This window comes from Phaenicophaeus curvirostris, chromosome 24 (genome assembly GCF_032191515.1).
Source record: "Phaenicophaeus curvirostris isolate KB17595 chromosome 24, BPBGC_Pcur_1.0, whole genome shotgun sequence".
NCBI lineage: Eukaryota > Metazoa > Chordata > Aves > Cuculiformes > Cuculidae > Phaenicophaeus > Phaenicophaeus curvirostris.
In genome coordinates, this window is record NC_091415.1 from 6,524,067 (window position 1) to 6,545,386 (window position 21,320).

Below are 21,320 nucleotides of genomic sequence, written 5' to 3' on the forward strand. Positions count from 1 at the left end.
TATGCTGCTTTAGCTAAACAGCTGTCATCCCATGTATTCTTTAAGTGTGAGCAGCTTCTATTCTGCTATTCTAATATATAAGTATATATAAGTATATATAAGTATATATAAGTATATGAGTATATCTAATATAAAAGTATTATTATATAAGTATATATGAGAATGTCAGGTGACTCGCCGCGCGGTGCACGCCGGGAGCCGCGGTGCACGCTGGGAGCTGTAGTTCGGGGGCACTAGGAACAGCCGGCCGGGACCTGTGGTCCGGCGCGGTGCACGCTGGGAGACGTAGTCCCGCCGAGCGCTGTGCATTCTGGGGGCTGTAGCCGGTGCGCTAAGTGGGAGGGGGGGCGGTGCAATCCGCGCGGTGCACGCCGGGAGCTGTAGTCCCGGCGGTGCATTCTGGGGGGTGTAGTCCGCACGCTCCCCCACGCGGGGCGGGGGGTTAGCGATTGTAACCCACGCGATGCACGCCGGGAGCCGCGGGGCACGCTGGGAGTTGTAGTTCGGGGCGCGCAGGAGAAAGTGCCGGCTGGGAACCGCGGGGCACGCCGGGAGCTCCGGCCATGGCGGCCGGCGGGGCCCCCGCGGGCGGAGCGGGGCGCTCGAAGGTGGCGCCGAGCGTGGATTTCGACCACAGCTGCTCGGACAGCGTCGAGTACCTCACACTCAACTTCGAGCCCTTCGAGACGGTGCACCGGTGGCGCCGCCTCCCGCCCTGCGACGAGTTCGTGGGCGCTCGGTGAGCGGCGGCGCGGGGCGGGGGGGGACACCGGGCCGCGGGCGCCCCTCGCCGCGCTGTCTGACCGCGCTCTCCGCCCGCAGGCGCAGCAAACACACCGTGGTGGCCTACCGGGACGCCATCTACGTCTTCGGCGGCGACAACGGGTGAGGAGCGCCCCGAACGTGCGGCGCGTCGGCTCCCGGGACGCGCTCGGGAGCCGGTTCCCCGCCGGGGGTCCCGGGGCTGGAGGTCGGGGGGCGGCCGCTCCGGAGAAGAGGAGCTTGAGGGGAGAGAGACCCCATCGCGCCCTGCAGCTGCGCGAAAGGAGGTTGTGGCAATTCTGCCGAGGGACAGGACGAGAGGGACCGGCCTCAGGCTGCGCCAGGGGAGGCTCAGATCGGACATCAGGAAAAATTTCTTCCCCAAAACGGTTCTCGGGCACCGGCAGAGGCTGCCCAGGGGGGTGGTGGAGTCCCCGTCCCTGGGGGGGTTTAAAAATGGGTGGATGAGGTGCTCAAGGATCTGGTTAGCGGTAGACAGGTACAGTTGGACTCAGTGATCTCGAAGATCTTTTCCAACCTAATGAGTCCATGCTCTCTCCAACTCCCTGAAAGGAGGTTGTGGAGAGGAGGGAGCTGGGCTCTTCTCCCAAGGGACAGGGGACAGGACGAGAGGGAATGGCCTCAAGCTCCACCAGGGGAGGGTCAGGCTGGACATTAGGAAAGAAATTTTCACAGAAAGGGTCACTGGGCACTGGCAGAGGCTGCCCAGGGAGGGGGTTGAGTCCCCTTCCCTGGAGGGGTTTAGGGGACGAGTGGATGAGGTACTGAGTGACATGGTTTAGTGATTGATGGGAATGGTTGGACTTGGTGATCCAGTGGGTCTCTTCCAACCTGGTGATTCTGTGATTCTACTTTCCAAGGACTCATTTTAATGTCATTATGAACTTGACAACAGCCAGATGACTGCTAATCGGGCCTTTGGATCTTGCATTTGAGATGGAGAGAAGCTGCACACAGAGGGGATCAGACACAGACCCCTCTGTTCAGCACAGATCGCACTGAACACAGGCATTGCCCTGCTCAGCATCAGGAAAAACATTGAAAAAAAACCACGCTGTAAAAATCCAGGCTGGCAGAGGGATGTTTTATCTGATTTTCAAAACATGTAGTTACTTGAATGAAACTTAATCAATTATTCCACTTTTTTTTTATAGTAATTACTTCTCGTGGTAGGGGGTTCAGGGCTGTCCCAGGGGGGGCGCTGGGACAGAGGGGAGCGGGGCTGCCCTTCTGCCACAAGCAGTGGATTTCAGTCACTGAAGGAATTGCTGCTCACAGTATCAGCAAAAGTAGTTTTAATATGACACTGTAAAAAGCGTGATTTAATAGAGGTTGATGGCAAGGTTCATGCTATTAATTACTACTTGTAAGAGGCGTACGAGGGAACACTGAGTTAGAACTGAGTGCACAGAGAGATCAGGGAGACTCTCCTGTTAGGATGTTGGGGTCAGAGGGAGCCCTCTCACTCTCTGATCTCCTCATGGAGCTGATGCCCAGCCAGGTCGGAGCTTAGTCTCAGACTTGGTCAATGGTTTATGTCTGATAGAGTTGTCTATACAAAGCATGTAATAATTAACATTATGTGGCTACACAGATGGTAAAGCTTTGTTAGCATCAATTCAGCATGCATTCAGACTTACCACATTAAAAGCTTTAGGCTGGAAGGGACCCCAAAGCCCACCCAGTCCCACCCCTGCCATGGGCAGGGACACCTCCCGCTGGATCAGGGGCTCCAAGCCCCATCCAACCTGGCCTTGAACACCTTGAAGGATGGGGCAGCCACCACTTACCTGGGCCAGGGCCTCCTCACCCTTGCAGTGGAGAATTTCTTCCTAATGTGTGATGTTGGCCGCTTGCAGAAGTTACCTGCCGTTGGCGTGTGGGCTCTCTACCTTGAGGAGCACCTTGAGAGGCATCGCAGTGCAAGGGGAGGTCATCACTGTTCAGCCAAGCAGGGACAGCTCCAGGAAAGCTCACTTAGGCTGTCATATTTATAGGATAAAGTGGTTGACTCATAGATTGCAGGGCATGGAAAAGCTATCCGCAAGTTACTTTATTCTGGAATACACGAGTCGGAATAGCCACCAGCTATTGATGCGTGAAATGCATGATGGGAGATCCAGGTATCGGTGCTCAGTGTGTCACTGCATCGTAATGGACCATAATCAGTGTTTTTTGTCCATTATTTCGTTATTTGTGTCCCTAAGTCATTGCTGTCCCATCCCTGGAGGGGTTCAAGGCCAGGTTGGATGGGGCTTGGAGCCCCTGGTCCAGTGGGAGGTGTCCCTGCTCATGGTAGGAGGTGGGACTGGATGGGCTTTGAGGGCCCTGCTGACCCGAAACATTCCATGATTCTGTGATTCAATGTTTCTATTCCAGATTCCTTGTAGCAACCCTCCAGGGTCCTTGTGTCGCAACAGTTTCCTTATGGAGATGAGATTCATTCCCATAGGAATAGGCAATAAATCCTGACAGAACATGCACTTAGGTTGTAGCCATTGGTGGGTTGTGGCAGGAGTTGTGGAAGAACAGCTTAAGGTGGCCAGGGGCGTGGAGAGGGTAGAAGAGGAAGCAATTACTAGCAAAATGCAAGGTACCTGCTTCAAGGCTTCTTATGAAGACAGGCAGAATAAAAGGGACAATAAAAAAAGACAATGAAAGGGAGCAGGACCTAAAAGATCTCCAAGGCAGAAAGGCAGCTGAATTAATATTTTCTTTGAAAACTGAACAACTGCAGAAATAGTGACAGGAAGGAGAAAAGACAAAAGATGGAAGAAGGGGTCAAGATGGTGCTTCCATAGGCTCCCCATCCTCCTGGCGTCGTACAGGTTAGGAAATTAAGAGCATCCCCTGGAGAATGGGGTGGGACGTACTGGTGACCCCGCTGATGGAGCACCAGGGTAAGGTGATTCCTCGCTTCTCTCACATCTCCCATCTGCGACGCCCTCGCCGGCTCCTCAGCTTGGCTCAGCCCCCTCTCCCATTCCTCCCCGCAGGAAGACGATGCTGAACGACCTGCTGCGCTTCGACGTGAAGGACTGCTCGTGGTGCAGGTGGGCTGCGCTGTGCACTCCTGGCTCTTCTCTGTTGCCTGAGGGCTGCTGGCACGGGTGGGAGATATTTCATCTTTCCTCAGCGCCTTGGGGCCTGGGTGCAAACGCTGGGGGCTCCACCAGAGCCTCCAAGGGGAGGCACCAGCCCTGACCCGGGCTCTGTCGCAGCTGACCTCTGCAAGCCTGGCGTGTAGCTGAGCTGCGAAGGAGGCTCCCGAGTGTCCCTGCACAGCTCCTGCTAAGCGAGGGGATGCTGAGCGATGGGCAGAGCGTCGTGGGTGCCGCCGTTCGTACGCCCTGTGAGGGGTGCTGGGAGGATGTGTGGGCAAAGGGACTGGGGTGGGAAAGGTGCCAAGGGGGCTCTCGCATGTCGTTGCTTTGCTCCTTCGCTCTGCACTGCGCGGCCTGCGTTACCCCTGCCGCACGTCACATCTCTGCCACACAGGTCTCGGCAGCGTCGCGTTGATGTGCTGTTCACGCTTACAGCACTAAGTTTGTCCTAAAGTCTTAGTATAATTAAAAAACCGAAACTGGTGAAGCCGCTTGGGAACGGTAGAATAACGATTAACAATTGTTTCTTTTTCAAATCTGCCCAATGGCTGTGAGGGCCTGGATCCTGACAAGTTTGCTTGATTGCTGCTGTTCTAAATGTTGTGCAGGGCTTTTACGACGGGGACCCCGCCAGCACCACGGTATCACCACTCGGCTGTGGTCTACGGGAGCAGCATGTTTGTGTTTGGTAAGGCAGCGGCAGATGAGTTGTGTGTGGTTGGAGCAATAAATGTGCTGGTACTGTTCAGAAAAGAGATGGAGAGGATTTTAGGAAGTGCCAAAACATCTCATTCAATAGCAAACCCAGTGTTTCTCACGTCTGACTATGATTTCAGCTTGAGCTTGGAAATACTTTTGCTGTTTTGTCTAAAGTAAAGAAGGCTTGAAACTCATTACTCTAGTGTTTCTTCAAGGATAGGAGTGGAGAAGTCTCCCTGTAGCAGTCCGTTTGTCAAACAGCGTCGCTTGGTGTGATCTAAAGTCAAGTTTTCGTCTAATATAATGACTGGAAGTGTGAATGCTCTGTTGTGTTTGAGTCTAACGGAACTGTTGTTGCCCAGGTGGCTACACTGGAGACATTTATTCCAATTCCAACCTGAAGAATAAAAATGATCTCTTTGAATATAAGTTTGCAACTGGACAGTGGACGGAGTGGAAGACTGAAGGAAGGTAAGGATCTGGCGTTGTTACCCTACTCTTCAAGGCAACTTGAGTGTAACAGCAAACACTTCAAGTGGCACAGTTAGGTTTAGTTACAATACTCATATTAAGGCTGCAGGACGATTTCTGCTCTACTTTCCTGATTAAAGTTTTCTAAAAACTATCTTTTGTTCTGAAAGAGGTTTATTTTGCAATGCCTCCATTTGAGAGCGTGCTGTATTGGAAATCCGACCAGAATCCATTCTTCACATTTCATTTCTGTGACGGAAGGGATGGCAGCAAAGGAAATCTTTTCATTTGAATTGTTTATTTTTCAAGGATAGCGTGAAATTTGTTGATCCCTCATAGTTTGTTTAGTTTTATCAGAAACCAATTCAAAGCTTATTTGTTGTTAAATCCATGTATTCTTTTCTGGTTAAAATTTGACTTTCTTGGAGTGCTCTGAAATGCACAGACTTTCTTGAATTGCCCTAAGTGGTGATGTGGGGTCAAACAAATCAGTTCAGAAGCGGTGGACGATAGATGCTTGGCTCTGTCGAACACAAGTTGCTGGCATTCAGCTTTCCAAGGCAAAATCAAACCCGGTGATGCATTTCTTCTTAAAGCGGACTTTGGTCCCCTTGCAGGGTGTTATCTGTGATTTGACCCAACTGTTCATGTTTCCCACCCCTGTGTGTGGGACTTTTCGTGTCTTGACGGGCAGGTCGCTGCGTATTTGGAGTTTCTGAAATGCAGTTTTTAGCGGAGGAGGGAAGGGAACATTTGTTACTGTGATTTGTAGAAAGGGATGAGGAACACATGAGCTGCTCTTGAGTTACTCTTGCTAACTTGTGATGAACGTGTGTTTTACGACATGTACCACATGAGTAATTTTTGTTTCTGGTTATTGTAGGAACTCTGGACGTTTCAGAGAGTCATTGTCATTCAGATTTTACTAACTCAGTGTCCTTGTCTTTGCCCATGGTTACAAGTGTGCAGACCACATGGATGAGCTCTAACAAGCTCACATCACATCTGCTGGCCTTGTGGCATCACAGCTTTGTTCAACACTTCTTGGCTGATTTAGGGAAAACAGCAACAATTAGGGAAGAGAAAGTGCAGGACTGTAGGATCTTTCATTGTGGGTGCTGCGTCTCAGGAATGCCCTGCTAAATGATCCCAAATAAGCATTTTGAGCTCTGTCCTGGGTCTCATTGGTGTGTTCCACCTTCCTAGTACCTGAAAATGTGCCTGGGATTTTATAGCACAAGTGGATCACTGCTTTGTTGTAACAATAGTGCTGTTAACTGCCCCACTATTTAGCTGCTTTCCATAAAATACTTCACAGTATCTGAGGCCTGGGAAGGAATTAATTGTTTGTGTTTTTTTCTTTTATACAGTAGTATTTTCTAATGAAGGAAGCGGAGGGTACAGTTCTCAAATGTACCCTTCAGAGGCTTGTGTCGTGTTTTGAGTGTGTGTAACAGAAGCAATTTCTTGGCCTGAAGCCGTTTTGTGTAGGGTACTTTATTCTTCTTGCCTGTACATTCTATCTGTCGTGCAGATCCTCCCTGCAGCACCTCTGCAGGCGAGTTAAGATGGATTTTCTCACTGCTCTCAATTACAGGTTGCCAGTTGCAAGGTCAGCTCACGGCGCAACAGTGTACAGTGACAAGCTGTGGATCTTCGCAGGATATGATGGCAACGCACGGTATGTGGTGGGGTCACTCTCAACTCGAGTGCCACTGTAAAATCCCAGTCCCTCACTTTTCACCTCTGTGGAGATGTTTTTGTGTACCAGGCAATTTAAACACATCGCTGGAGCTTTGCAAAACCTGTGGTTGAGCGTTCTGATTTTTGCAGTTCACTAGTTCATGTTCAAATAGATCTGTGTTTAAAACCTAAAAATCTGGTGACTCAGAGTTGCCATGGATGTATGATTGGACACCCATCTTATTGTGAAGATGCTATGTGATCTTTGAAATGTGGCAAATGAGCGTTTCTCGAAAGAAGCCTTCTGATGTCACTGAAGACTTAGAGAACAAAGCATGGATTTTCTGTGAAGTTGTATGACAGAACTGAGAACAACGTGTCAGCTTTTCCTTTGAAAATGCGTGATGGTTGTAGTGGGAATTGCACTGAAATACCCAGATTATTTAGGTTGAAGGGAGATGAGATTTGGGATGGGCTAAGACTGGAATAAGTGTTACTTAGGGGTTAGGGAGAATCTGGTGCCTTGTCTCAGGTGGCAGCTCTTCACGCTTGCTGTCTACGAGGGAAGAATCCATTCTGAACCCTTAATTTTTTTCTGTCTTGATGAACTCGAAAGCTATTTTATGTTATTGCACAGTATCCGCATTGTGAGAGCATGTAGAGATTATCACAAACCAGGAGCTGCCTCGGCGTGCAGGGCTGCCTCCTCTTATGAGGAGAATCAGTGGGAAAGTTATCAGCTCCTCAAAGTCTCTGGGAGACCAGCATTAACTGGAAAACCAGATGGGTTCATCTCTTTATTTCTGAAGGAGGAATTGGAAAAAGGTACCCGACTGTGGAATTGCTCAGTTCCAGCTTAGGGACTTCCCCAGGGACCTCGTGTAGCTGGAAGGAAGGATTGGGTGAGGGGAGCTGTCTAATTTATGTTAAATATGTCTAATCCTGTTAAAAAATGTCTTTATGTGGAACATGAGCCTCCAGGCAGATTTGAACAAAGGAGACATCTGTGGTTGTCTGTGAGTAACTTGTACTGGGAAAAGCGTAGTCAGATACATAGCAGTCAGTGATGTGTCAGGTCACCCACTTCGTCCTGCTCTACATGTTTTGAGGTAGGATTCAGCCACATCAATGATTGCTGTGGTCAGTCTTGGTGGCAGCAGGGATGGGCAGAAGGAGGCAGGGCAATAAGGGGTATTTCTGTAAAAATCCTGAAGATTAAATAGCTCAAATCCTTAAGCTCCAGGCAGAGTCGCTGTGTGTCACTGCTGACTGTAGAATGCTTGTAACCAGGAGGGTGCCAGAGCAAGCTTAGGTGGTGGTTTAAAATTTAGGTATAAGACAAAAAGATTCTAATATTTTTCTGTTAGCTGAAGTAGGAGATTCTTCCTGTGCAGGAGAAGGAATTCTGACAAAATAATATCTCTGTCTTTTCGACTCCATGAACTAAAATTTAGCAAAAATAAACTGTTTCAAACCAAGACTTTTTTGCATTATACCATAGGTTAAATGATATGTGGACGGTTGGCCTACAGGACAGAGAGCTCACATGCTGGGAAGAGGTAAGAAGCTTTGATTTCAACCAGCACAGAGTTTCCTTCTTTGGTTTTCATACACAATTATTAAAAATATCCAGTGCTGGCCTGCACTGCTTTCTCTTCTGAATCTGTCACACAAATGAAAAAAAAAACCAGTTCAAATTTGATTTTGTTTGTGTATTTTTGGAAAACTGAGTGTATGCAAAAATGTGATTCTTGTTTGTGAATCTGAACTGCACCTATAGGCTGCCCAGGTGGCTTTGCTCTGCGTTTCCCACTTAACCCCTGCCACAGACTGGGAGCTTTGCTGGCTGGCTTCAAGATCAGAGTCTTGATGCTACCATATTAGGGGGTTTAGAAATGGGGCCTCCCGTCCTTTTTATCCGTGGTAAAGTCAGTCTGTGCAGGCGTGTAAGCGCAGCATTAGTCGATTACCTGTAGCTGGATTTGTAGGGGCTGGGCTGTCTGCACCAATTGCTGCCAGGTGGTCTCTCTGAGCGCCGATGCATTGTGGGGTCCTGCAGCCACTGAACGTGCGTAGCTGTGCGCTGCAGTAATACATTTCTAATTTTGAACTTTGTTGCCTTTCAGATTGAACAAAGCGGTGAAATTCCTCCTTCATGCTGTAATTTCCCTGTGGCTGTTTGCAAAGACAAGATGTTTGTTTTCTCTGGCCAGAGCGGAGCAAAGATTACCAATAACCTCTTTCAGTTTGAATTCAAGGAAAAGATGTAAGTGTAGACAGTTAAATCGCACAAAATCCACATAATCCTCAACCGCTTCAGTTGAGAAATGCTGGTACTTAAGGGTATTGAGGCAGAATACTGCATCTCATGATGAGGAGGGGTAGATAAGATGAAGTATGGACTGTTATTTAATAAGACTTTGTCATTTGCCTTGTGCATCAGATCTTTTTCAGCAGACGAACAGAGAGGTAGTAGATTGACTGTAAACAGTAAGCGTGAACATGAGCGTATTCAGAATGAGAGGCCAAATATTACCTTCCTAGAAGTTGTTATATAAATGCCTGGTTAAAACCAGACAGAGGTCCTGTGAAATCCCAGTTCGTAGTGAAATCCCTGGCTTTAACATCTTGACTATTAAGTTTGAGACGTTTGGTGTGACTTGCTCAGATTTGACCATTACTATGAAAATGTGGCCCCACTGATGGGGGGGTGCCAAAAAGGGGGAATACAGATGCACTGGTCTATTCTGACAACCTGGTTGATGTGGTTACTGGCTGAGGTGGAGCCACAACTGAAGCCACAGCTAACCACCTGCAAACCTTGGCTGAAATCATGCTGTCACTGGGAGTGTGCGATGCCTTGTCAAAATGGGATACGGTATCAGAATGGTGCCCTTAGAAAGGGTAGCTTTTAAAATGTGTGATAGCGGATCATTGATTCCTTCCCCAGTGGTGGTCTTTATGCTTCTTGGGTTGACATAAATACATCTGGGCTATGGAACCGCGTTTCCTTTATCGTGTTTTCAGTAAGAAGTTTAGTGACACAGAGCTGATGTAGGTCTGTGAAAAATACGCAGGATTAGCCATCGTCTGTGCTCACACAGGTTCAGTAACTACTGTAACAGAGCTTCTCTTCTTTATTCTTAAGATCTGAGAGTTAGAAAGCTTACTTTGCAGAGAAGAATTGTAAAAAATATACTGTTTCATCTTTAATATCTCAGTTGGACTCGAATTCCTACCGAGCATTTGCTTCGCGGCTCCCCTCCTCCTCCCCAGCGAAGATACGGCCACACAATGGTTGCGTTCGACCGGCATCTCTACGTGTTTGGTGGTGCCGCAGATAACACGCTGCCCAATGAACTTCACTGCTACGACGTGGACTCTCAGACTTGGGAAGTCATCCAGCCCAGCCCAGATAGTGAGGTAAAACATTCAGCTCTTGGTTTTCCCTTTCATGCTCTGTATTTTTTGACCCATTTTTGCTGTCAGGCCATGGACATGTTTTTAACAAGGACATGGACTTTCAGGAGCAGCTCTTTCCCACCACTGGTTCAAACAGTTGAACTGTTGTGGGCAGCAGCAGTCTTTAAAAATTAGCTGGTGTTGACACATTTAAAACTTCTCTTAGTACTGCTCGAAGAAATACCATCAAATGCTTGTAGTTCAAGTTTTGAGTCAGTCGTTATCTGGCAAAGGTTAGGACTGAATTCACCGTGAGGGCCAGTGTTTGTGTGGTTGGCTGCGTGATGCTCTCGAAGAAGCGTAGACGAGGTTTTGGTGGTTTCGTGGTAAACTGTGCCTGTGTGTGTAAAATCCTATAACTTCTGCAACTATAGAGAATAGCATTTCCCTTTTTGGTCAAGTGTTTTGACTTATAAAGTGTTTTCTTATAAAGGTGTGGCTGTAAAACAACACTAGAGATCATAGGGAGGCTCAGAAGTGGCTTTTTTGAACATATTTGCATTCATAAGATATATAAACTAAAAAAATGTAGGTTCTTACATGAACATAAAAAGGCAGCAGCCCCCCAGTAAAAAGAAGTTGATGAACATATCGATATGTTTCTTTTGGGCTACTCACTGGGTCACTCCTAGATCCTATCTCTGGGCTAACCTGGTGTTTTATGTTGAAGTGCTGAGGGTTTTCATGGTTCCAGTACACTTTTCAGCTCACATTTCGGTAAACGGGGTTTCAGTGGCCTCTGATCGTTTCATTTCTAGAATGCAGGTTTCCTGAAGCCTGCACTAATATGTGTATTTCCTGGATTTAGAATGGACGCAGTGGCAGCATTTGTTCGTTTTAATAGATTTTCCCTTAAGCCATGTTAAAATGTTAGAGTGCACGAAGGGATACTTGATGTTTGTTTGCTGTAAGAACTGCAGAGATTAAGGTTTTACCTTAAAGACATGAATATTACATGAACTCGGATCAAATGCAGATTTACTAATTCTGCCAGAATTGATGTGAAGGAGTGCTCACATCCCTGGCTGTTGCGCTGTATTTTAGTTTGTGTGCAAAAGCTTATGACAGCATTTGGTGGAGAGGAAAAATACCATTTACACACCGCTCTTAAACCAACTGTGTGCGTGGATCTCACTTTGAAAAACTGTTTGGCCAAGGTATTTTGCGACAGAGAAACCTCTTTCATGCTTTACACAACTGATTTGTTTTCATATGAAATTAATAGAACAGCATCCCCAGCTTTTTAAAGGTAGGGCTGCTTTCAGGAATGCTGATCCCTTTCTATTCTGACCAGCGGTATCATTTGACACTCGAGGCTTCCTCAGTCCCTGGTTCTCCGTGACACGATCGCTTGTTGCTTCCAGGAGCAGAAGTGCACCTGGAGTGCTGTGAAACAGCGTTGTTACCTGACCGAGCCCCTGCCGAGCATCACTTTGTGTTTCGGAGCTCTTCTCAGGGTCTCTGTAACCCAGGCAGGTGTCAGTTGGTCGTGCCTCTTGTGAAGATTCTTCCACAGCTGCGGCATCTGGAGACAAATTTCATAGAAACAGGAAATGAGACTGAAGCGCTGTTGGAACACGTGATAGTCAGTTTTCTTAGAGGGCTGGTTACCTGCAAGGCCTGAGAGACTTTTGGTGTTTTAATTAAGTTGTAAATGATTTTGTGTGTTCTGGAGTGACAACTGGATAGTTTCAGAATCGTTTCCTGGAAGTTTTTGTGAGCTTTTGGCAAAGACTTTTGGCAATGGCAGTGAGTCTCTAATACCACGCTATTCCCAGAACACTCTGAAATTGAAATTTCCTTTTATTACCCCTACCTGTGAACAAAGTTTACACATTAAGTTGGAACAAAGTAGCAGAGCTATCCCAGCACTTGAAGAATTCTGCTTATGTGTGAAGTGGTGGTGGCCCCTGTTACCCTGCAGCAGGATAATCCTTCTTGGCTTTGGATAGAGTTGGAGTTTTTCTAACAGATGGATTGCATAGCATGTGTTCTTCTTGTATTTCTCTGTGTTCTCTGATCCTAGAAATGCTGCAATACAGCTTTGCTCAGCGGTGCGGTAGGGAGGTGAACTTTCGTACTTATCAGGTAATGCATTTCCTTAATCCTCTCTTCTTTTGGACATTCTGGGTAAAGCCTCCAGAGTCCTGAATAAGAAGAGTCGGTGCTGATTTAGCTGTTAATGCAGTAGTGGTTTTCACAGTGCTTTGCAAGGGGTTTCTTACACTCGTGCTGAAGCAGAGCGACTGCTGCTGTTCCAGCCTTTTACATGCTCTGAACTAAGACTAAGCCAGCCCTGAGAAGCTTTTTGGAGTGGTCCAGGTGGTGAATTGGACTTTTCGGACCTACACGTGCCAGTAATAGAAATAGACTGTCCAGTGGAAACAGCATTTGTTCCTGCTACCATGTTGTGGGCAGTGTGGAAGGGGACAAGTACGTGAGGCTGCAGGGTCTCGAAGCTTTTACCCAGAGAAGGTGGCACAGTTTGAGTGTTAATAACAGCCATGCAGGGTGAGTTCCAGGGCAGTCGTAGAAGCAGTTGTTGAGGAAAAGGAGCAATCGGGTATTGGGCACTGTAGGGGCAATGAGACAGTCTGGTGCTTTCTGCACTTCAGATAAATGAGTAGAGCAGAAACTGGAGCAAGCCTGGTGATGGCCCTGTTCCTGCTCTCTGCCCAGGCCTCTCGAAACTGCTGACAGTGCCTTGCTGTGACAAGGAGGGTGGGAAAGTGAATAAATAAGTAATATATACGTAGAAGAGGGAGAACTAAAGTGGAGCATGTCAATACTAAAGAAATACACCAGGAACTCCTATTTTATGGCTTTAGGATGTCTTCAAAATGAAAATCAAGATACGCTTTCTGAACTGCACAATTGCAATCCATAGCTCCTTGTATCTTCCTCTTGATGCTCTAATATATGTACATATGTATTCACAGAGCACACAAAGCTGTTCTCCATCTTCACTGTTAGATCATCTTCACAGCTGGGGGTTCTACTTTTCTAAGGAAGCTAGAGGAGAATCACATCTGAGTCTGTGCCTGCCTGCTTAACACTGCCAAAGCTTCCTGAGGAGCTGGGCTTCCTTCATACTGGGCTATCAGAGGATTTTAAAATAATTTAAATGTATTTTCTGATTTCTTTATTGGCCCTGAGTTTCCCTGTTGAACAGATATCAAAATATCCTTGGCTTTCTGAAGAAGGCTGGAACACCACAAAAACTCAGCAGTCAGTAAGAGGGAAAATACCCCATGTTGCACAGTCGATTCTCAGCAGACAGACGGACACACGCATGCACGCAGCAGTCATGGTTTGTGCTACAGCAGACAAATGTTCTGCAGGGAATGACAGAGGAGCTCAAGGTCTGGAGAGAGTGCACATATATTTGTGGACACAGTCCTGCAGAATCAAAAATGATGTTTGGAAACAGCCACTGTTTATGACAAGGTGTCGTAGGAAGGGGAAGAACGTCCTCTTTCCTTGCAGTGCTTAATGAAAGTCAGTGTGTGGGATGGTTACGCTGCCTGTGCATCGCTCCTAGCGCCAGGCGAGTTGCTCTCCTCTCCACAGTGACTGCAGGTACCAGTTTGTCTGTCCTGAAGTTCCAGGAGAAATCTCTAAAACGTGGCCTGTGGAACATCTGAATCTCACTCACGAGTAGGCCTTTCAAAGCCAAAAGCAGTAGAAATTTCTAACTTTCAAAGCTCTTCATTTTTCTTCTAATAAGCAAAAAGAGGGATTAATGTGTTGTTTAGCTTCTCTGGCTTACTTGGAAGCACATTTCAGATGGATTGCAGTGACGTGATTTGTGGGCAGCTAAGAAAGATGAAAAGGACTTACTCATCCTCCTGTGGATGAGTCTGCCACGATCTCCCTGTGCAGGGATCATTTACACCCATCGAGTTATCTTCAGGCAAAAGAAAGATGTTGTTATGTGAACAAAACCCTGAATTCCTGCAGTGAGGCCCCTAACAAGATCTGCCTTCAGATGTGGTGAGTGTAGTTATCAGGGTATCATATTCTGCTAGGAGAGAAAAAATTCAGCATTTTGCAGTCCAAAGAGAAAACAGATACTTTTTGTGTTTATAAATAATATGTAGTGTTCAGACTTGAATCCTGTCTGGAAAATATGTTTTAAAAATTCAGGACCTTCATACCAGTGACCTTTCCAAGTTTGTGCTCAGTAAGCTGGAGAGAGACACCTTGAAAATGTGCCCTGGGTCAGAGCAACCTCAAGCACAAAACCAGGCTGGGTGGAGAATGGATTGGGAGCAGCCCTCAGGAGAAGGACCTGGAGTGCTGGGGGATGAGGAGCTCCACTTGAGCTGGCAACATGCACTCACAAGCCAGAAACCAACCGTGTCCTTGGACTGCGTCCAGAGCAGTGGGACCAGCAGGGAGGGAGGGGATTCTGCCCCTCTGCTCTGCTCTGGTGAGACCCACCTGGAGCCTTGTGTCCAGTTCTGGAGTCCTTGGCACAGGAAGGACATGGAGCTGTTGGAGTGAGTCCAGAGGAGTCCACAGAGGTGATCCGAGGGCTGGAGGACCTCCCATCAGAAGAAAGGCTGAGAGAGTTGGGGTTGTTCAGCCTGGAGAACTGAAGGCGCTGGGGAGACCTTAGAGCAGCTTCCAGGACTGAAAGGGGCTACAGGAAAGCTGAGGAGGGGCTCTTGATCAGGGAGTGCAGGGACAGGACAGGGGGAAGAATGTTTTTGAGCTGAAAGAGAGGAGATTGAAATGAGGTCTTAGTAAGAAATGTTTTGCTGTGAGGGTGGGGAGGCCCTGGCCCAGGTTGCCCAGAGCAGGGGTGGCTGCCCCATCCCTGGAGGGGTTCAAGGCCAGGTTGGATGGGGCTTGGAGCCCCTGATCCAGTGGGAGGTGTCCCTGCCCATGGCAGGGGGCTAGAACTGGATAGGCTTTGAGGTCCTTTCTGACCCAAACTATTTCATGTTCTATGAAAATATTAGTATTTATAAAAACCTAGTTATCAGAGTAGCTGTTGCACAGCACAATTTCTGGTTTTCAGGCCTGCGTTCGTATCCTGTCTGAGGGACATTTATTAACATCCTTTTACAGAATTCCTCCAAAGAAAGCAAAACACAGGCTTATATGGACAATAGGGAGAAGAACTAACTTTCTGTGGCTCACTCAACAGTAAGACATCAGAGCAATCCTGTATTGACAGGACTCAAAAAAGTCAGATAACTGAAAGGTCTGAAAGATGACTCTGAATGAGGAATGGTTACTATGATGGGCCCTTTAGGGGATGGTTCTTGTTGCATTGCTATGAACTTCTGGCAATGACTCTGAAAGAAAGCAGAAAATCACAGCTTTCCCTTAATACTTACTACATGTCCAGAGCAAATTAATGATTAAAATAACAGTCCAGTCAGGGTGGTTTGGCTTTGGGCACAAACAGTACGTGTTTTGGGGTGTATGTAAAGCAGCATCTCTAAGGACAGGGCGTGTGGCCTATGCTTAATAGTTTCCCCTACAGTGTCCCTGGAAACAGTGACTTAAGAACATTAGTCCTTGTGGGAGCTGAGAGCAGCTCTCCGTGATGTAACACGGCTGGAAGTGCTGCTGATACTCTTGGCTCCAGAAGCTGACGCAGGGTGGTATCATTTAGTAACATAAATACATCCGTCCCATGTTTATTAGCTAGATCTTCCAGTGTAACATCTCACTGTCTGGTGCTCACAAATGAGGGAGGTTTTTCAGAGAAGAAATCTGCAGAGGACTGAAGGTCGGGAAGCGCTGTGGAGAGTCGACTCTTCTAGGGAAGGTGTAGGAAGTTGGTTCTTCACTGGGCCTATCTAGGGAACAGAGGCTTTGTAACCTGTTGGTGGAAGAGAAAGCCAGATCCAGTGGCTTAAAGTGAAACTGGAAATATTTAGACTAAGAAAAGAAAAGGAAATAAAAGCTTGCAGTTGTAAAGAGGAGAGTGATTCACTGGAACATTTCATCAGAGCTTTGGGGTAGATTCTTCAGTACTTCTAAACCAGGATTTGGTATTTTCTGAAAAGAAAGTTTTCCTAAAAGAAAGGCTCCATTTCTGTGTTACTTCGAAGAAGTTTTGTAGGCTGTTTCATGCGGGCAGTCCAATTAAGATCTCCAAAGTGCTGTTATGGTAACTTGATTTTTGATGCACGTTATGATGCCACAAAGCAGCAAGCGGTTGGTCACTTGTTTTTTTGTCATCTGTTGTTAGATTTCAGTATAATATGTTCGTTGGCTTTGGCAATGATTGCTCTTTAAACCGTGCTTAATGCTTTCAGATGAATTAGGCACTAATGCTACTTCTTAAATTTGCAACTGATATTTTTTAAAGGAAAGCTTGTTTACTGTTATTAGAGCTCTAGTGAGTTACTGATTGTCTCCTGTTCTGACCTTTGCAGTTATAAGGGCGCATGGTTGAATGTCATTGTTAAAGAACTGACCTCCCTGTTTCCATGCTGCATTCTGCAGTGGATGTCAAATGGGAAAATCTCATCCTCAGCACAGAGCAGAACGTCAAAAGGTGCCCATTGTCCCATCCACTACTTACCATAGCCAGAACTGCAAAAGCTCTAGAAGAGCTGATATTGTAACTGGCTTTTGTTATTTATAAATTTGCTTTTGTAGCTAGTGATCTATCCTGTGCTGTTGGTTTCTTCATCATGGTCAACTTCCTGTCCTCTGCCACAATCCATGACCATCCCTCTTCCACATTAACTGCTTTGTATGAGGAAATGGTTCTTACCGAGATGATCCTCTGCTTCACACCATTGTCAAGCTGTGTAGATGAATTTGTGTTGGCGATGTAGTTATCACTATCTCAATAAGCACATTGCAGACAAAATATTTTCAGCTTGCCAACGGTAGCACAGTGTTGAAGATTTCATGAGGAGTTTTGAGAAGCCTCTACCACTGGAAGTCTTTAAGAACTGTCTGGATGAACCTCTTTTGGAAATGAAATAGGTATTGTTGGCCCTAGTTGGGACGGAGGGATGGAAACAGCCTTTGCTGAGGTCCTTTCCAGGTATCTGTGATAGATTTTTAGTTTACTATTTCTTCTATGGTACAAAGGAAAGGCTAAATTTCCATCTTAGATATAAATTAGATTTCCATCATAACAAGAGCTGAGCTGGGCTTCCAGACCTGGTGTATGTTAAAGAACAGGAGGAAGTCTTAGAATCACAAAAGCAAGCAGGTTGGGAAGGGGCCTTCAGAGGTTTCGGGTCTAACCTCATGCTCAAAGCAGGTCTGGTGAGGTCAGGTTGCTCAAGACCTTGTCCAGTCCATGTCTGTCTGTAAAGACAGATCCAACAGCCTCTCGTTGCTACTGTTCCGGTGTTTGTCCACTGTTGTGATAAAAGACACTTTCCTATCATACTGAGAAAGCATTTCCCATGCCATAACTGATGTCTGTTGCCTCTTGTTTTTCCACTGGGCACCACTTGGAGGAGGGGCTCGTCTTCTCTGCGCTCTCCCCGTAGGCACCTGCAGGCAGTAAGGTATCTCCTTCACCTTTCCTTCTCTTGCACATCCTGTGCTGGAGCCCCTGATCATCTCAGTAGCCTTCCACTGGATTTGTTTATGTCTGTGGGAGTCAGTGCCTTTTTTGTACTGGAGAGCTCAGTGTTGGGCAGACTACTTCGGATGTGATCTTACAAATACTGAATAGAGGAAAAAAAATCTCTTCCCTCGGCCTGCTGGCTACACGCTTGCTGATACAGCAGAGGATGCTGCTGGCCTTGCTGCAGGAGTTCGCTGCTGGCTCCTGTTCAGCTTGTTTTCCACCAGGACTCCCGTCTGCTGTCTTTTCTACAGAGCTGGTTTCTAGACAGCGAGTCCCCAGACTGTGTCATTGCAATTATTCTCTTCCTGAGGCAGGAATTCACATTTGCCTTGGCAGAACTTCATAAGGTGCCCATCAGCCTGTTTTTCCAGCTGAGATGAACACCAGCATTTCAACTGCTCCAGACAGTTTGGTATCGGCCACAGACTTGTTGAAAACGTAGTGCTCTCCTCTCATCCCTGAAGCCAGTCACCATTTTGTAGGAGATGATCAGTCAGGGAAATCAGTCAGGGAAAATTTTACCCTTGGTAAGTCCTTGCTGACTGATTCCAGTCACCTCCTTCATGTGGGGCAAGCAGCTTCCTCAAGGATTTGCTCCACAAGCTTCTCAGGATCGAGCTGCAATTGACTGGCCTGTGGTTAGCTGGATGCTTCTTGCAGGTGAAAAGCCTTTGCTCACGCTGTGTTCCTAGGTTCACACCATGCTAGACTTTTACAAGTAATAGGTGTTTCATGGATTACAAACAGCACTTTGTTTGCTCTCAGGTACCTAGAGCTGCCAGCTAGGATAGCAGAGTCCATTGCCCTAATCTGGAAGGAACAGCTGTATAGGAAATGCCCTTCAGCATTTGCCTTCTCCTCCTTTATGCATTTGCAGAGCTCTGTATCTTGAAGTTCACTCCAAAAGGAGACTGTTCCAATTCTGTCTGAAAAGCGTGTAGATTTTCTGCACCCAGCGCATTTTAATTCCTTAAACCTCCTTGAACTTAACGAATATTCAAAGCTCTGTCTGCCCATCTGTTTGAGTTTTACGCTGTTGCCTGGCATGACAGTGTAGAAGCATCTCTAAAGCATAAACAGCTACTGGTAGTGACATCTCATGTGACCCTGTTGGAGCTTATGGTTTTCTTCCTATTTCAGAGGACAAGTAGATACTTTTTTTTTCCCTTTTAGTTTATGTTGGTTCCCCAAGTTTGTGTGTCAATGGCTTTAGGTCTTTCTATTTTGTTTTGTCTCAGTTTTTAGTAGTATTGGAGGATAGAGAGGCTCCTCAGTGTTCCTAGATAGTGAAAGAGATCTGAGTGCATCTTTAATGGCTTTGGAGTTCAGGGCAATGATCACCTTCCTCAGTACATTTCCTAATGCTGCACATAGTGTTGAAATTTCAATCTGAAATAGCACTGAAAAGATGCTAGAAATGCTTTGTGAAATGAATAAGAGAGAACAGATAAACACTGAAAACAACACAAGTAGTCACAGCCTGCAGTGATAGTGCAGCTGACGTGTTCTTCGCAGCCAAGAGAATGAACCTCACTGCAAGACAGTTCTGGTTTTGTAACTGACCCAGATCTATTGACAGAGGCAGAGAAGAGTTGCATCTGGACAGCTCAGGCTGGGCCCTCGAGGAGCGCACGGCTCTCCGGAGGAGCTGCTAGCTCTGTGCATGTTGCTGGTCGTCACGCCGTGGTGCAACGTGTCAGCCGTAGGAAAGGTTTGCGATGTCATCTTCCACACGTGCTAGTCAGCTTTGCCATAAAGTACAGGTTGTCACGTCCTGGTGATCCATCTGCCCCTTGTTTTCACTGAGCCAAACTGTGGGAGATCTGTCTCAGGCTGTGGGAATGCCTGACAGATATCGCTTCGTTGTCATCTTTCTTCCTGATCTGCATCCTTTCTACTTGCAGTAAACAAAACCCCAGCTTCTCATGGGAGAAGAACCATGGGAGGAAGAGGACAGACAAAAAGCAATTAATGCTTAAGATTTTAATTGTGGTTTACCTCTGTCATTGCGAAAAACGTAAGAAAACTGCAGGACTAATGTGTTAAATTGTTCAGTCACAGTGAGAGGTTCTGGATGAGACCACAGTGCTTTCTCTGGGCTGATACTGAATGTTTTGGGTACATGAGCACAGTGTTTTGGAGCTTCAGCTGCAGGAGGACTCCTTTCCGTGTCCAGTCACTCACACCTCTCATCTATACTTCTACTATCGTTTTATCGTTCTATGCTATCGTTTTTAGATCTTGTAACCAGGTGTTCCATCCCAAAGTAGCCGAGGGAGCATCTGCCCCAGAGGAAGCTCCTTCATTGCCTTCAGAAGAATGTGGTTTGAAAAAACCTCAGGATGTATTTGGTTTAGATTTCAGCATAACAACAATTAAACAACCACCCACAGCAGACCCAGAGGTAAATAAAGAAACATTTGTGAAAAAGACTTCAGAAATGCAAATGAAATTTATTCCAGAAAAGATAAATGAATCCCAGCCTTGTATATACTCAGAAATTTATCTTGAGCTGTTTCAGCTTGAACTGTAATCTGAGAAGCTCTTAAGGCTTAACTCTGCACATCTGAGTTTTGAATTGCATATAGAAAACTGGTATTGACCCCTGCACGCTAACTACTAATTTGATTTAATTTTACTTTTACATTGATTCAGCTTAATTTATTAAGGACTTCAAGTGAAGCTGAATGTATTCCTGGTGAGGTAAAAATTTAAGTCAATTAGTTTATGTAGGAGTCTGCACAGATTTAACTAAATTTATTTTAAAGTATATGGAATCGGCCCCAGAGATGATGCTCACGGCTGTGATCTCAACTATTTGAATGATTGCTAGGTGCTCTAGCACAGGGAGAAGCAACACTAATGCCCAGCTTTGCAAGTCAAATCAGAACCCTGACGAGCATCACAGGACAAACTCAATTTGTGCTGTCTAGACAGGATACGGAGTGAGGTTTCAGCACAAGAAATGCAAGAGAAACCCTTATGAAAAAAAATACTTGAATTCTGAAAACAATAGCTCTAATTGTGCCAGCAATGTGGAAATGGAAAGGTGTTCTGAAAAGAAAGCAAAGGTGACTGATGAGTTCTGCTTTTGCAAGCAAAGATTCCAGCTTGAAAAGAGCCTCAGATTGCAAATCTCATTAAACTTAAATAGAGAAAACACTTCAAGAGATGAAGCAGGGCAGTGTATCTCAGAGAGGGATGCCAGCCCAGATCAGCAGAGGTGTCAGGACTGAACCTAAAATGTTTTTTGTCAGGCACCCACTAATAAAGTAAGGAGATCACATTGGCTGAGAGATAAGTATAGGATCCTGAGCTGACAAATACTCATCTGCACTGGCGGGTAGTAAGAATCTGGATCTCACACGACCATCTGGAGTTGCGCCAGCAGAAATCCTTACAGATTATCTCACCTGCCAGACTCAAGCAGTGTTTGCATGGTGCTGCTTTCAGGTAGCAGTTGTTACTGTATCAGGAGGACTTTACTGGTAGGTACACTGGTGGGCCTTTATCCTTCAGCCTACCTAATGCAGGCCTGGCTCTCTGGTGTAATAACT

General features: G+C 46.4%; 1 protein-coding gene across 2 annotated transcripts in view; it reads left to right on the forward strand.

Annotated features, from left to right (window-relative positions):
• Window positions 1-370: 370 nt before the first annotated feature.
• LZTR1 (leucine zipper like post translational regulator 1) overlaps window positions 371-21,320 on the forward strand; it is a 39,606-nt gene continuing 18,656 nt past the window's right edge. Inside the window, exons 1-10 of one of the 2 annotated variants that reach the window (XM_069875747.1) lie at window positions 371-382; window positions 560-739; window positions 823-885; window positions 3,780-3,836; window positions 4,496-4,575; window positions 4,949-5,057; window positions 6,655-6,738; window positions 8,242-8,299; window positions 8,867-9,006; window positions 9,962-10,163. In XM_069875747.1, coding sequence (XP_069731848.1) covers window positions 564-739; window positions 823-885; window positions 3,780-3,836; window positions 4,496-4,575; window positions 4,949-5,057; window positions 6,655-6,738; window positions 8,242-8,299; window positions 8,867-9,006; window positions 9,962-10,163 — 969 coding nt within the window. In that variant the 5' untranslated portion in view covers window positions 371-382; window positions 560-563. Of the gene's footprint in view, window positions 383-538; window positions 740-822; window positions 886-3,779; window positions 3,837-4,495; window positions 4,576-4,948; window positions 5,058-6,654; window positions 6,739-8,241; window positions 8,300-8,866; window positions 9,007-9,961; window positions 10,164-21,320 lie in introns of those variants that run through there. The other variant, XM_069875746.1, reaches the window with a different exon arrangement.